Source organism: Monodelphis domestica, chromosome 1, assembly GCF_027887165.1.
Source record: "Monodelphis domestica isolate mMonDom1 chromosome 1, mMonDom1.pri, whole genome shotgun sequence".
NCBI classification, from domain to species: domain Eukaryota; kingdom Metazoa; phylum Chordata; class Mammalia; order Didelphimorphia; family Didelphidae; genus Monodelphis; species Monodelphis domestica.
In genome coordinates this window covers 394,128,001-394,143,977 of record NC_077227.1, presented here as the reverse complement: position 1 = coordinate 394,143,977, position 15,977 = coordinate 394,128,001, and the positions used below count along the sequence as shown (strand labels likewise).

Below are 15,977 nucleotides of genomic sequence, written 5' to 3'. Positions count from 1 at the left end.
TAAAAGTGAATTAAGGCACCAAGGAATGTGAAAGTATTTGGGAGAGTATGCAAAGCCATACAAAAAAATTATTGTCCTGAAATCACTGTTCTGCCTGAGAATATTGGAAAGAAATGGAATGAAGTCAGCATGAGTAGAAGTGACACAGTACCTTTCTGTCAGCAATGAAGAGAGATGTGAAAAGAATATTCCTCTTTTCATTCTACACTTTCTCGCTCCATGACTTCCCATGGTTTAATTATCTCCATGCCAGTGGCTCCCAAACACACCCTGATCTTTCTCTTGAGCTCCAGTCCCACACCCCCAACTGATTATCGGACATATCAAGCTGAAGATACCAAACATCTGAAACTCGACATGTCCAAAACAGAATTAATTTCCTATCCCAAACTTGCCCCTTTGAACTTTCCTATATCTGTTAAGGATACCACCATATTTTTCTAGTTGCTTAGGATCAAAACTTTAATGTTAGCCTCAACTTCTCACTTTCCCTAACCCTACATATTCAACGAGTTGCAAATTGTGCCATTTCTTCCTCCACAACTTACATCAGCTGCTCCTTTTTATTACTTTCATAGCCACCACCTTCATCGTCTCTCACCTGAACTAATGCAGTGCCTCATAAGTAGTCTCCCCTGCCTCAAGTCTCTCTCCCCTCCAAGCCGTCCTTGCAAAGCAATCTTCCTCAAACTCAGGTCTAACCGCATCATTCCTTTCCCTGAGAAACTCCATTGGTTCACTATTGCTTCCACGACAAACTCCCACACTCCACACACACACACACACACACACACACACACACACACACACACACACACACACACACCCCTCTCTCCTGTCTCCATGCCTTTGCACTGGCTATAACTTTCTACCTGGAATGTGGCCCCTCCTCACCTCCAAATTATGGAATCCCTTTAAGACTTAATCAGTTTTCTTCAGGAAGCCTCTTTGGACCCACTCCACATCCAGTGCCAGTGCCTTCTCTCTCAAAAATGCTGCATTTAAAAAAAATGTATTCTCTTCACACACAAAAGAATGTAAGCTCTTTGGGTGAGTGGGGGGGGGGGGCAGCTGGGTGACTCAGTGAATAAAGAGCCAGGCCTAGAGACTGGAGGTCCTCAGTTCAAATTTGACCTCAGAAAGACCCTTAACCCCCATTGCCTAGCCCTTCTGCCTTGGAACCAATAGATAGTATTGATTCTAAAAAAAAAAATGTAAGCTCTTTGAGGGCCAGGACTTTCATTTCTTTCTTTGTTTACGTGGCAACTAAGAAAGTCTAACACATGTGGAAGTGACAATAACAGTGAAAGTCGGCACAAATCTGACCAGTATACTTTTTCTAGGCATCTCTAATTGATCCTATAGCTAGTAGCCTGGCATTATCAAAGTTACTCCACTATATTGAGTCTGAGGAGAAGACTTCAAGCCCAGAGACATTTGTATCTTGGTCATAAACCTGAGACTCCTCTCATAGGCATAAATCCTGCCTGAGAGTCAATACCACCTTGGCCCTGAAAGAAACCCCTAAATCTTACAAATGATTCCAAGGTTATTCCGTTATCTCATCATGGCTAAGCCTCAAGTCCTAATAGAAAATCCAAGCTGTGTACATAATATTCCAAATGGACACATCCTGTTGTATGAATTATAGCTCCCTTAAATTACTCACCCCCTCTCCAATTTTTCCACAAATAAAAAAGTATATAAACTTGAAGTTTTGTCTCTTTGGCAATTCAGTTTACCTGGGCTTCCACATATATGAGGATGAATTCTCTAAGGAAATAAACATAATTACTGTAGAAACCTTTTTCTCTTTGACTATTTCCCCAGGGTTGACACATTAAAAAGCACTGAATAAATGTTTGCTGATTGTCAATTTGATGCCTTGAAATGACCAGGCACAGGACTACCCTCAGCCTAATGCTGGAGACCATGAGGCTCTGGGTTAAAAATTTTCCTAAGCTACTTATTCCCTGCAATAAATAGCATTTTGTGGTTTAGTCATTTCAGTTGTGTCTAACTCTGTGACCCCATTTGGAATTTTCTGGGCAAGGACACTGGAGTGGTTTGCCATTCCCTTCTCTAGCTCATTTTATAGACGAGGAAACTGAAGCCAACAGGGTTACATGCTCAGGGTCATACAGCTAGTGTCCAAGACTGATTCTAAACTTGGTTATTCCTGACTCCAGACCTAATGCTCTACCCCACTCTGTCACCTAGCTACTTCAATAGTTTAACTTCTGTGTAATGAAGTCAATGAAACCCCCACCCATCTTGGTCAACTCACCCACTTAGATAAATGCACCACCAGGCTCAGGGGCTGAGACAGAAATGCTGATCAGACTGCAGAATAAAATTGGGACAAAGGGGAAGAACTCAGTGATGTTCTGAACCACCCACATACCTCCACTTTTTATAATTTCAAATTGAAATGGACTTGTTCCAAATGATTCATTTAATAGATGAGAAAATAGTCCTCAGAAAAAGAAAGACATTTACACTGAAGAGGCCTGCTGGTAGAACCAAACATCACCAGGGCAAAAGTGGCAGAGGGAGCAATACTTTTTTTTTTTTAATCCTTGTTTCTATCTTAGAATCACTACTAAGTATTGGTTCCAAGGCAGATGAGTGATAAAGGCTAAGCAATAGGGGTTAAGTGACTTGCCCAGGGTCACACAGCTGGGAAGTATCTGAGGCCAGATCTGAACTCAATTTAAATTCTTTGTCTCTCAGTCTGACTCTATACACTGAGTCACCTACCTGTTCTCAGAATAATGCTTTTGTAAGTTTATAATAAAAGATCTGAGAGTAGCAGTTTTCTTTGCCAATGAATGCCCTAACCCAGTGATGACGAACCTATGGCACAGGTGCCAAAGATGGCACCCAGATCCCTCTCTGTGGACACAAGGCCACCCTCCCCACCCCACCCCAAATTCATTAATATAAAGGAAGAGGGACTCAGGCAGAGCTGCTCTCCTGCCCCTGTCCATTGTGCCTGATGATATTTTTTCATATCCTCCACCCCTCTGCCCAGCAGCCAGTGGGAGCCCACAATGGATAAGGTAGGCAGATCATAAGCAGCAGAGTTGGAGTGGAACAGAGAGCTTGAGAGCCACTCCCCTCCCCCTCTCTACACTCACTGAGAACATTCCTCACTTTACCCACCCCATCCCTCTGCCCAGCAGCCCAATGGGAGCCTTTCCCTGCTCCTGTGTCAGGTAAGGAGGGGAGGACAGGGCGCACCTGGCACTTGTGGGTGAGGAGGGGCACAGCACACAGTTGGGGAGGGCGGGGCCAGACACTTCATCCACAAAAGGTTTCCCATCACTGCCCATTCCCCAGCCTCCTCATCCTTTCTCCCCTCAACCCAACTTCCTTGGAGCCTCCTATTACTCCCCTCTTCAACAATCACCAGGTCAAGGTATTGTTGGATTAGACCAATATCCGGGTTGCAGAGCCTCAAGCATTAGGCCTCTGACCTACTGTCCCCAACCAGGATTAGAACCTTTTATAGCAGGCCTCCAGGTTTCCAAGACCAAAGCCTCAGACACCACTGCCTTCAGAATATCCTTTAGGAATGGGCTCTCTGACACCAGTCCCCATTTCCCTTCTTCCCTGGTATTTGAGAAAGAAGTGAGGATACCTTTCACCATGGGTCCCTTAAGGGTGGCAGCCCCAGCCAAATAGTCTCTCACTCCATCCCTTTCTGGGCCTTAGGCATCTGGTTGGTCCTTCCTGTTTATAAATTTGCTTTACCACTAAGGTAAGGGCCCAGGCCTTGACTCTTGGTTTATCTACTCTTATTTTTATACATAGTTCTAAACATTTTCTTTAAACCCTTACCTTCCATCTTGGAATCAATACTGTGTATTGGTTCTAAGGCAGAAGAGTGGTAAAGACTAGGCAATGGTTAAATGACTTGCTCAGGATCACACAACTAGGAAGTGTCTGAGGCCAAATTTGAACCCAGGACCTCCTATCTCTAAGCCTGGCTTTCAATCCACTGAGCCACCCAGCTGCCCTCTCATTCTACTGTTAATAAACTCTTCAGCTTAGACTTTTTCTACACTTCATCCATTTTCTGACCCCTTTGTAAATCTGTCCCACTCATCTCCCTAGAAGACACTAAATAACTATCCTTCCAGTTCAGGACTAGAGACACTTTCAGTCTGGATCAACATCCTTCCCCCACTAAACAATGGGCCAGGAGCAGGCAAATTCTACTTTCCTGCCATTTCTAGATCCACCCTTCTGCTATTACCATATAGCCACACCTCCTCTCCCCAAGGATGTTGACCCTACCCAGATTATTATCCTATCTTGATTAGAGAGGCAATTATCTACCAGAATCCAGGCATTCTCTCCTTCCCCAAAGGGTTCAGCACTTGGTTCACACTTCCTCTTCATACCAACTCCTGCCATTATACTCTGTCTTGGACATACATGTTGATGTCCCCTCACGTGTCCTGACTTCCCAGTTCATTAACCTTAGCTGGATATGACCATATCCTTGTCCAAGGGTCCATATCCAAGGGTCATATCCTTGGTCTCTTCTTCAGCCCTAAGTGTTCCCCGTCCCTATCCAAGAATCTGAAATCCCTGTATCCTCAATTCTTTACTCTCACTCCTATCCAGTTGCCAGGTTGCTCAACATCTCTTGCACCCCTCCCCTTCTCTCCATCCACACCACAACCATTCCAGCCACATGACTTATCCAGAGTCATACAGCCAGCTTCCCCCAGAGTCAAGGCTTAATTCCAGATCTTTTTGACTCTCAATTGACTCTCTGCTATAAGATATTGCCTCTCATTACCTAGTCTATGTCCTGTGTTTACTTATCTTTTAACACAAATCTTCTCAGTAGAATGTAAGCTTTTTAAGGGCAGGGACTTATCTCACCTTTGCATTTGTAGCCATGGTGCCTACTATAGTGCCTTGCCACATCCTTAATTCTTCCCTCTTCCTCACTTATCCCCAGAGCAGCTGAAAAGTTTCAATCGTACCTCTGTCTAATCCCAGGGCCCTTACCCTACTTCAAGTCCTTATCACTTGTCATCTGAACTGCTGTTAATAGGCTCCTAATTAGATTCCCCACTTCCAGTCTCTCCCCTCTCTGATCTGTTCGACACACAAATCTGACCAGGTCAGTGTCCTGCACTGACTCTGGGTGACTATTGCTCCTAGGAAAAAAAATCTCCTCTGCTAGATATCAGTGCCTTTCCTGATCTAGGTCCAACCTGTCTTTCCAGACTTATTCCACATTAACTGCCTATCACATACTGTGAGTTCTAGTTCAACTGTCCTACAGCTGTCCTTGGCATACCACCTACTTCTGTGCCTTGGCACAGGCTTTCCCATTTTCCTGGGACGTGCTTCCTCCTCATCTGGGCCTCCTAGAATGCTCACTTTCCTTCAAAGTTCAACTAATGTATCATTTCCAATGGGGAGCCCTCCATACTCAAATTGTCCTATAAATACACATCTGGCTACACAGTATATACATGTAAGCTTTTTGAGATGAGGCAGTTTTTCATCCTTTTTGTATCCTTGCCACCTAATACACTGGACCATCCACAGACCCTAATAGGATTAGAATGGACTGCCCAGCCTCATACAGTGACTTCATTCCCAGGCCAGTTCTGCTTCATGATGATGCCTTGGGGTCTTCCCTCTCCATGAGATCATCAGCTCTGTCCTCCCAAGGTTCATTTGACTGAGATGCAGATGAAGAAAAAGCAGGATGGAATAGTGAGAAAAGTGCTAGCTTTAGAGTCAGAGGTCCTGACATCCAACTCTGCCCCTGCCACTTGGCCTGTGTGCCTTTGGACAAGTCTCTTGCCCTTTCTGGGTCCTTTCCCAAGGCTGAAAAATGAGAGATCAGGCCACATGATCAGTAAAAGTTCCTTTAAGTTCTAAATTCTCTGATCCTATTCATGCTACAAGGATTGCCTCATTCTTTAAAGTCTTTCCTTTCACATCTAAAGGAGGTTGGCATTTCCATCATCAAATAATACTTATTCCACTGAGGAACACCCTACAAGGATCACTAACCTTTTGCCTTACTCCATTTGAAGACATTTGCTTTGCAGCGGCCCTCTTGGGACCCCAAGTTATTTATAAGTCCAGCCACAAGGTGAGTACTGGAGACAGAGGGAACCAGGGGATATGAAATGTTAGGGAATGGGGACTTTACTACTACCCTCTGGATTCTGTTCTCCTTTCAGTGGCTCTTTTCCTCTTTCCACCCCCTGCCCCAGAACACCTAGAAAAGAAGCCTGGGCCTTCCCCCTCATCCCTGCCAGTACATTTGGCCAAGGACTAATTGTGGCAAGGGCTACCAAATATTCATGGAATTGAGTCACCTTTAGAGCCAGAGCTTCTCCATGTCTTATGGTGTGGGTGGGGATGGGGGTCAGGAGTTCCACAGGCTGCTGTGACTGGGTTTTTCTCTTTTCCAAGCCCCCACTCTCCTTGCACAGGCAGCCTCAGGGATAGCCTCACTTCTGCCTTATTGCACCCACCCCTCACATCCAGAGGCAGGGAGAGGGAGGACTGCCGATTATACAATGGCTTCTTCTCCTCCCTGATTATCTTAATGTTTATATGTCATCCTATACAACATCTGATGGCAGGAATAGGTGAAGAGGAGTCACTGGCGTGCAAACTATGACCAGATCCAGGCTCTAGCCATCCAATCTCCCCCATCTCCTCTCATCCCTTTTCTCATCTGGCCTGCCCCAAAGACTAGTAGGTTATGAAAGAACTACAGTCAAAGGAGCTGATAGTTTCATCAAATCTCCCCTAGATCTTGGCCAACCAAAGGACTTCCCTGTATGTATAAGAGTCAGCATAAAGGATGTGAGGTGTTTATAAATGACTTGCTTCCAGTAGGAAGGATCAATGGTCTGCCCTGACAAAGACCATTTGCCCAAAAACCAGGCATACTGACTGGATCACAAACCCAAGTCCACACATATCAGGTCCCATCTCCTGAGTATCCCAGGGCAGGACCAAGCCCAACAGCAGCACCATGGGCTGGCCCCAGGCAGTCCCTAGGACTCACCTGGTTTGCATAAGGGGGTGCTACCTGGCCTCTAAAGGGCCCAGTAGGCTATTGTCCACCTCCCCTCCCCCCCCTCAAGGCAGGGAAGAAGCCTGAGAAGTATTCCTTCTTACATCTCAGAAAAGGTGCCAAGACACCCAGCAGCAGCAGTGGTGGGGAGTTTAGCCCCACCAGTAAGCCCAGGTTCAGCCATGTGCTCCCCACTCATCACTCAGTGGTCTGAATATACACAGGGACAGCCAACATGGCACAGGGACCCTCAGCTCCAGACTGCAGTCCTGCCAGGGTCAGGTTGGGGCCCATATTGTCCGAGTGCCCAGGCACCACCAGCTCTGGCTCACCACCCACTGAGCTTCCCACCACAATAGACAGTACTGCATCTGACTCTGGGAAGGGGTCTTTGACAGAGCCCCCTGCCTCTGCCCCCTCAGCATTGCACTTGAGCTCCTCCAGGCCCAATGGGTCAGGCACAGCTGCCTTGCGAGCCCGAGCCCCCCGCTGCTTCTGGGGGCGGCAGGCCTGGGGGTCTTTGTCTTTGAGTGGGCCCAGCCGGCAGCGGTGCTTCTTCAGGTACTTGTGCCGAGTGAAGCCCTTGGCACAGCTAGAGCAGCGGTATTTGTAGTTATCAGTGTGGGAACGCTGGTGTTCCACGAGGTGGGCCCGGCGGCTAAAGGATTTGCTACAGAACTGGCAGTTGTGTATCTTCATCCCTGTGTGTGGGCAGAATGAAAAGAGGGGGGCAGGAAGTCACAGGAGCCCTCATCCATGGAGCCCACCCAGATCCTTGCCCCTGCCAGGTGCATCCTCAAGGCAAGGTCTGCTCCCTGTAGTAAACAGGGAAAGCACCGAGAGGGTTTGAGGGTACTTGGGACACAGTCAGGATCAGCTCAGGTCTCCTGATATCTATCCCAGGTCTTTTTCCAAGGGTATAAGCCTCTTCCCATCACAGGAAAGAAAGAACCCATCCTCTGTGAGGTGTCCAGGCTTCCATCCTATCCTTCTACCTAGCACACCACCTTCCCTGTGGGCTTCTGGGCATGTGAGCCACTTACCTGAATGGGAAAGGATGTGAGCCTTCAGCTTGTCTGGCCGATTGAACTCCTTATTGCAGCCAGCATGCATCCTATAACAAGCAAATCTGTTTATGCCTGGGAAGCTGGAGCCACTTGGACTGACCCTCCCCTCTCTCTTGAACCAAAAGAAGCATCTTATCCTGGCAAACAACCCACTTGCACCAGTTCACTGGATCCTGGACAGGACTTGGGGAAGAACAGATAAGGTAAACAAGGAAAAAAAAGACCAAGGATGGAAAAAGGGAAATCTTCAACCCCAGAGTCTCCCCCAGGGGGAGAGCCCCAAGCCCTACCAATGAGGATATTTACTTAGGGAGGATGAGCATCTATTTATCAGTTTCTAGGAGCAAGTGTCCAAGAACTGATTAACTCTCCTATCCCTTGGTCAAGAGAGACTCAAAACTCATAACCTTTAGGGTCAGCATCAAATATATTTCCCCGACTCATAGGAGAAGTACAATGTCAGAGCAGGAAGGGAACTTAAGTGGAACATCCTAACAAAGATCCTAACAGCTGGAAAGCAGCAGAACCGGGGCTAGAATCAGTTTCTTAAGATACTCCGTTCTATATTCTTTCCACAATACAAAACATAGCCCCCACCCACATACTAGACACTGTTGGCCATCACTTGGCCCTACATGCCATCCAGGAGCTTCCCTGAGATGACTGGCAGGCCTTCTTCCACCTCCCCAGCCTCTGCCCACCCTTACCAGCCCTGGCCCCAAATGGCAAGCTACGTACGAGAAGGGGCATTTATATTTCTTGGATGGCTCGTGGATCAACATGTGTCGCTTCAACTTGTCTTTCCGGTTAAAGGCCGAGTCACACACAGAGCATTTAAAGGGCTTTTCACCTGCATGGGGAGGAAACATCAAAGGCCCAAATGACCAGGGTCCAATCGTCCGCAGTCCTCTTCCCTGAAATGGGAGGAAGGGGCTCAGCACAGCACTGAGAAGCCTGGGGGAACAGAAGCTTCAGGTATTGCTATTCTCCTGATTTGTGAGGAGCAGCAAGGCACCCAGCTGGCTTTAGAGTCAGGAAAAAAGTCTCTACCCTCAAAAATCTATTGGGGATGCATTTAATCTCAGACAACTCTCCAAGACGGTACAGACTGGCATTGACAGATGGATTTCTTCATCAGGGAGTTCCATTTCCCAATGAAATCACAGTTATAAGAAAAAAAATTATTACTTCACTGAAGAGAGGTAGGGAACGAGCATTTATTAAGCACCTACTTCATACTGAGAATTGTGCAATTATTCCTCATTTGTGCCTCACAACAACTGTAGGAAGTAAGTGCTATTACTATCTTCATTTTACAGTTGAGGAAACTGAGACACACAGAGGTTAAAGTGATTTGACCAGTCACACGATTATTAAGTATCAAGGCCTGATTTAAACTCAGGTTTTCCTAACTTGGGGCAGGGTAGAATAGAGTATATAGAGCACTGGGCCTGGAGTCAGGAAGACTTGAGTTCAAAACAGCCTCAAACACTTAATAGTTATATGACCCTGGGCAAGTCACTTAACCTTGTTTGTCTCAGTTCCTCATTGTAAAATGAGCTGGAGAAGAAAATGGTAAACCTCTCCAGTATCTTTTCCAAGAAAACCTCAAATGGGGTCATAAAGAGTCAGATAAAACTGAAATGCCTGAAAAACAACTGCCTGATTTTAGGCATTTCAGTGCCTAGGTAGTACAATGGCCTAGAATCAGGAAGGCTTGAATTCAAATCTGATCTTAGGGAATGTCAGCTGCATGATCCCAGCAAGTCATTTCACTCCTGTTTGCCTCAGTTTCCTCAACTGTAAAATGGGGATAACAATAGCACCTGCCGCCATTGTGAAGATCAAATGAGATAACAATTGTTAAAGTCCTTGGCAGTGCCTGGCACATAGTAAGTGCTACATAAATTTTAGCTATTATCATTATTATTATTATTATTATTATTATTATTATTATTATTATTCACTGTACCATTTAGCTTTTTAGAATAGACAGATGGATAGGAAGGGAGGAAGGGAGGGAGGGAGGGAAGGAGGAAGGAAGGAAGGAAGGAAGGAAGGAAGGAAGGAAGGAAGGAAGGAAGGAAGGAAGGAAGGAAGGAAGGAAGGAAGGAAGGAAGGAAGGAAGGAAGGAAGGAAGGAAGGAAGGGAGAGAGGGAGGCAGGGAGGGAGGGAAGGAGGAAGGGAGGCAGGGAGGAAGGAAGGAAGAAAGGAAGGGAGGAAGGGAGGGAGGGAGGGAGGGAGGAAGAAAGGAAGGAAGGAAGGTAAAGTGAGGATATGGGAGGTACCAACAATTCCAGGGGCAGAAAAGGCCCAAGGCAGCAGCCCTGAGTGACTGCTCCCCCTACCAGAATGGATGTGGGCATGCAGCTTGAGGTAGTGCTCTCTCCGGAAGAACTTCTTACATATCTGGCACTTAAACTTGCCCCCACTGCCATGGGTGGGTAGATGACGTCGAAGGTACCGCTCACAGGGGAACACCTGGGGGAGGAGGAGAAAAGGCAGCATCAAGGACCACGCTCACCAAGAGCCCCTGCCATCTCAGCTCTAACCCTCTGAATTGGCTCTTGGGGTCCTCCCCACTAGGCTAATTTAAGGACCAGTTTCCTATCAAGGAAATGAACATTTCTATGGAAACTTTCTTTTCTTTGGCCTAAGAAATGGAGACAGAAATCAGCTCTGGCTACTGCAATTTCACAGCTTGATCCTTCCCTACCCCCACCTCAAACCCAGGGAAAAACAAGAATACAAGCCAACCAGTCAATATATATTTGCTGAATGATTATGGGCAAGGCTCTGTGATGGGTACAAAGATGAACAGGATATGGTGCCCACACTTGAAAAGCTTGCCTTTTTTTTTTAAACATCACAGTGTGAATTTCTCTGTAAAATTAAATCAAAGTGGAGGATATATTTTGGGGGAGGATGCCCCCAAGGGAAGCCTCCAAATACATGCTTCATTCCATTAGCATTTCCTCCCCATCTAGGGAGGTTTTTCCCTCCCCTCAGGCATCCAGGGTGAAGTGAAATCCTCTGGAAACAGGCAATCACACTAATCCACTGTAGTTGACCAGACCACCTGCTCTCGCTCCCCCAGAGTCCCCACCCTGTGGCCTTGGTGACAGAGGCAAAGACACAGAAGAGCTACTAACCAGAGCGGGAGTTCCAATTCCCCTTCCTGAGCTACCTCAGTACAAAGCAGTCAATCCTCTGAGATTGGCCCTGCCCCCACGGAGAGCCTCTCACTTCCTCATCTATAAACAGAGGAGTAAGTTGCTAAATTTTAGTTTGGAGTTTTCATGTTCTTTGTGGGGGTGAGGGGGAATGATCAAGTAAGATAAGAGAACCCCCATCTGCCCATGATTCTCTGTGACCCTAAGCCCTCAGAGAAAGAGAGAGCAAGGTAATGATAAAAGGGCCTCAAGCAAAAAACTCCCTACAGTATCAGGTTGAGATGGCCAGGGTGGGGGCAGGGGTATAAGGAAGAGGCTGCAACAGAAAACAAATCTTTATGGGACAGGTGTCTTGGATCATGAAGAGCAGGAGGACTATTTTAGCAACAAAGCTCTAACTCACTCCAACCTGATATGCCTCAGAATCACCACTGTGGGAAAAAGACAGGTATAAGAGCCCCATGAGCCCTCCAATCCTTGGGGTGGGCAACTGGGGCCTGGAAGAGCTGGGGGTCCAAAGCCTTCCGTGACAAATGTTACAGAGATACTTGGGGACAGAATTTCTCTTTAGTGGTAAAGGAATGAGTGTTGTTTCCTCATCTAAGACACCCCACAAGACCTCCTAGTACATATTGAGGTATGAAGGGAGAAGAAGAAAAAATAAGGAAATCCCAATATCTGGGCCACCCACTCTTTCTAGGTGCATTCCAGGAGGAAAGCAAGCACTCACCTTCTGGCAGTGTGGACAGGGGAAGTTGTGAGTTGCTGTCTGGAGATGGTGTTCCAGGGCTTCAGGGGTAGAGTATTTATTGACACATTTGACACACCTGAATGGGAAAGAGCAAGGTGAATGAAACGATGACAATACAGGAGACCAGAATCCCCAAGACAAGTAGTCAAAACTTAAGCCAGACCATTCGCCATTTGTCCTCCTAGAAACCTATCCAGGTAACAACCTATAGGAATGGAAGGAAAAGATGCTCAGACAACAAAGTGAATCAGCAGTCCTCAGTTCTATTCCCAGGATCCCTGCTGACTTGTCTGTCATGTCTGATTAACTCCATTTTCCCAACTGGTTGTGCCTAAACCTTTCAAGTTCCTTTCTCATTCCTACGATCAATTGGCACAATTCTTTTTGAACCACAAGGCAGACTCTCTTCTATTCTTAGGTTCTCAGGCTCATATATCTCCTGCCAGTTAATCACTTTGATGGTTAAAAAATAAAAAACCCTGGGCCAGCAATCCACATGCTCCCACTTGTCACAGGAAAAAATAACCAGAACAAATGGGAAATGATTCAATTTTTTATGAGATGTAGTAAAGGGTGCCTTAAATGATGAATGAATATGACATGGAGCCATGATTTTTTTCAGTACAGAAAGTTCCTCCAGTAAGAGCAACTCATCTATTACTGTGTAGCTTATCCTTCGGGTCTCAGTTTAGGGGCCACTTTTTTCATGAAGACTTTCCTATTCCTGCAGCTATTGGTGCCTTCCTCTTAAATTATCTGATATCTATTTTGTAACTACCTATGTATTTAAACATTGTCTTCCCTGACTAAACTGAAAACTCCTGCAGAAGAGGGGGGATTCATTTTTAAAAAAATAAAAGTCTTATCCTTCTATCTTAGAATCAATACTATATATCAGTTCCAAAGCAGAAAAGTGGTAAGGGCTAGGCTATGGGAGCTAAGTGACTTGCCCAGGGTCACAAAAATAGGCGTGACTCTATCCACTAAACCACCTAGCAAAGTATTAGGGAGTTGCCAAAGGTTCAGGGTGGATAATGCACTTGTCTCCAATTATCAAAAAGCTAGTATCAAAGACAGGATTTGAACCTAGGTGTGACTCCAATTCCAGCACTATATCTAGTATATCATGTTGCTTCTCAATGATAATTAATATCAGAAACTAATACAGATGTTGTTGCATTATAAATATTAATAGTAGAAGAGACTACCCACAGATGCCTATAGGACACTTCTAGAACACTTTGAGAACTACTACCTCATTCTGAGGAAGGAGGGAAAAGAGGAGAGGAGAGAGAGAAAAAGAGAGAGAGAACTAGAAGAGAGAGGTAGAAAGAAAGAGGAGGGAAGAAGAAAGGGGGGAGAGAGAGGGAGAGGGAAAGGGAGGATAGAGGGAAGGAGAAGGGGGGATCCCAAGCTAATTAATGCTCACCTCCCAGATACCCAATACAATATGAAGAACTCATGCCTGCTTTCTAAGCAGGTCATGCCACCCTTCCTCATTTCCTGAGCCCTGATACCACTCAGAGATAAGATACTTTTTACTTTGATTTTGTCAGCACCAATTGGTGCCTCCCATCTTGCATTTCTCTTAGCCCCGATGAGAAAAGTTTGCATTCTTCAACACCAAGGGAAAAAGTTTAAACGTTTCCAGTTTTTCCTTCCTAAGATTTAATTAGATGCATAACAAGGATCATTATGGGGAATGCAGGCAGGGCACTGCAGATTCTGAATTATACTTCCTCTCTCACACGCCTCTTTTTCCAGCTCTTTGTGAAGTCTGGTTCCAAGCTGCCTCCTCTGGGGGCTCTGATCTGACCCTATTGGAGAGCCAGATCAGAAATCTTTCTGACTGGCTGGAGAGGATTGGTTTCCTAGTCAGTGGGGGTAGAGCTCTTTGCTAGTAGGAGTATTTTTCTGCTAAAAGAATAGATTTCTAATCAAAAGAGACTTTTCTCCCAAATATATTTGGACACAGGACTTAAAGTGGACCAAGGTCTCTGTGGCTCGAAAAAAAGAGGGCCAAAAGAAGTTTATAATGAGAAATCAAAACTTCAGAGCATGTCCTGGGGTTCTGATCCCTTTCCAAAGATGAAGAGGAACAGCCTCAAAAATTCAGGTTTCACCTTTAAAAGCCTGCACATTGGTAGGCCCCAACAAATAACTCTTGATGCCCCCATAAATCCTACACATTATGAAAGGAAATATGGGGAAGAAGTAGCAACAGTGTGTTCCTTGGGAGAGATGATCTGGGTTCAAGTCTCACCTCTGCCACATATCAGTTATGTGTCCACAGGCTAGTCACTTCACCTAATCTATGTATAGGGATATTTGTAGTTTCTTTCAGACAGAGTTATTGAGAGGGATGTGCTTTATAAACATAGGCTGTTATTATCAGAGATGAAAAAAGCTGGTTTGGGGCAGATGACATATTTCATGCTTAAAAAGAAAAAAAGCTTCAAGGCTGGATATCGGCTGACCCATCTGTCAGACAACATGGCTGAGAAAAGAAGCCAGCAGCTGCTCAATAACTTGGAACTCTGCTCCTGGGCTTCAGGGGCTCTCCCCTCCCATCCACGGCTGTCAGACAGCAGCCATATTCATAAGTCCCAGCAGACAACCCATGGACAAGAAGAAAATACATTAGACTCCTCACTCCCCTTTAAAGGTCTGCATGGGCAGCGCCACCTGCCCAGGGACTCTGCTGTAGGCCAACGTGGCCCCTGCCTGGATTTGCCCTGACATTACTTGTAGACAGCGACATCCTTCTTGGGGCTGTGCTGAGGCAGGAGGCTGTGAGAGTACTGGTGCACACCCAGCTCATACAGGGAGGGGAAGTCCTTGCTGCACAGATGACATCGGTAACTCAGCTCCTCCTGGTGGCTCTTGATATGCTCCAGGAACATGTCTAGCTTCTGGAACATCTGGGCACAGCTCTTCACGACACACTTGTACACCTGGAGGGAGGCCCCAGGCAGGGGGGAGAAAGGAGTAAGCACCAGGGAGATGCCGCCTGCCCCTTTCACCCCTAGCTGTCAGATCATTTGTGGCCTAGGACCCAGACACAGTGTCTCTTCCCTCCCACAAGGACAGAGCCCTGGACAGGAGGCCCAGCAGTGAGAGAGCTTGGAGTGAGCCCTGAGCCAGGTACACTTATTCCCACAAGCTAGCCTTCCCCTGGGGTTGCCTCAGAGGTTTTCTTCTCCTGATGAGGCTTAGGAGCCCTCTGGGGTAGATCTCACTCAAGTGGGATCTGGCAGGGCCACATTCTTGCCATATCTCTAGCAGGGCTGCCCCTTTCCGGATAAGCCCAAGGTCTCCGGTATCCAAGAGGGGTGCCCAGTTCCTTACCCAGCCAGGACTCAGGAAGAGGGTGAGGCTGGGGTAAACCAGTCACTGCCTACCTGCTCATTCTTATGCTGGGTCATGTGTGACCTGAGCTGGAAGTATGTACTGAACTTGTTTGGACAGAACTGGCACTGGTAAGAGCTGTCAATGAGGACCACCTGCTTGGCTTCCAGTTTTCCAGCCTCGTTTTCCTCCGCTGAAGCCAAGGCCTGAGGCTGGGGAACACTCCTGGGGGGCTGGCTAATCCCTGCAGAAAAGTACAGAGACATCAGGACAGGAGTTGGGAAAGAGGTCAGTTAATCAATATTTACTGAGTGCCTACAATGTGAGGCTAGGCACTCTGGGAGATAAACAAGAAAAAGGCATCTCTTCTCTCAGGGAGAGATTTCACCTAGATTTACCATGCAGCCAGCCCTAAGGGAGGAGGGGCCTGGAGAGTGAGTGCTGCATTCTGCCTGCCACCAGGAGACTTGTGCCTGAGGATGCTTGAGGCCAAGACCCCACTAAGAAAAGCACAGACACCCCTGGCTCTAGAGACCACAAAGGAGCACTTCACAAAAGAGTTACAA

At 46.5% G+C, this 15,977-nt stretch overlaps 1 protein-coding gene across 3 annotated transcripts in view; it reads right to left on the bottom strand.

Annotated features, from left to right (window-relative positions):
* Nucleotides 1-2,440: 2,440 nt before the first annotated feature.
* The window catches only part of ZNF341 (zinc finger protein 341), a 45,739-nt gene continuing 32,202 nt past the window's right edge, over nucleotides 2,441-15,977 (bottom strand). For all 3 annotated transcript variants that reach the window (XM_056811763.1, XM_056811762.1, XM_007474209.2), the window contains 7 exons: nucleotides 15,465-15,655; nucleotides 14,809-15,017; nucleotides 12,043-12,139; nucleotides 10,488-10,620; nucleotides 8,878-8,989; nucleotides 8,116-8,186; nucleotides 2,441-7,773 (listed from right to left, as the gene is read on the bottom strand). In XM_056811763.1, coding sequence (XP_056667741.1) covers nucleotides 7,271-7,773; nucleotides 8,116-8,186; nucleotides 8,878-8,989; nucleotides 10,488-10,620; nucleotides 12,043-12,139; nucleotides 14,809-15,017; nucleotides 15,465-15,655 — 1,316 coding nt within the window. In that variant the 3' untranslated portion in view covers nucleotides 2,441-7,270. The remainder of the gene's footprint in view (nucleotides 7,774-8,115; nucleotides 8,187-8,877; nucleotides 8,990-10,487; nucleotides 10,621-12,042; nucleotides 12,140-14,808; nucleotides 15,018-15,464; nucleotides 15,656-15,977) is intronic.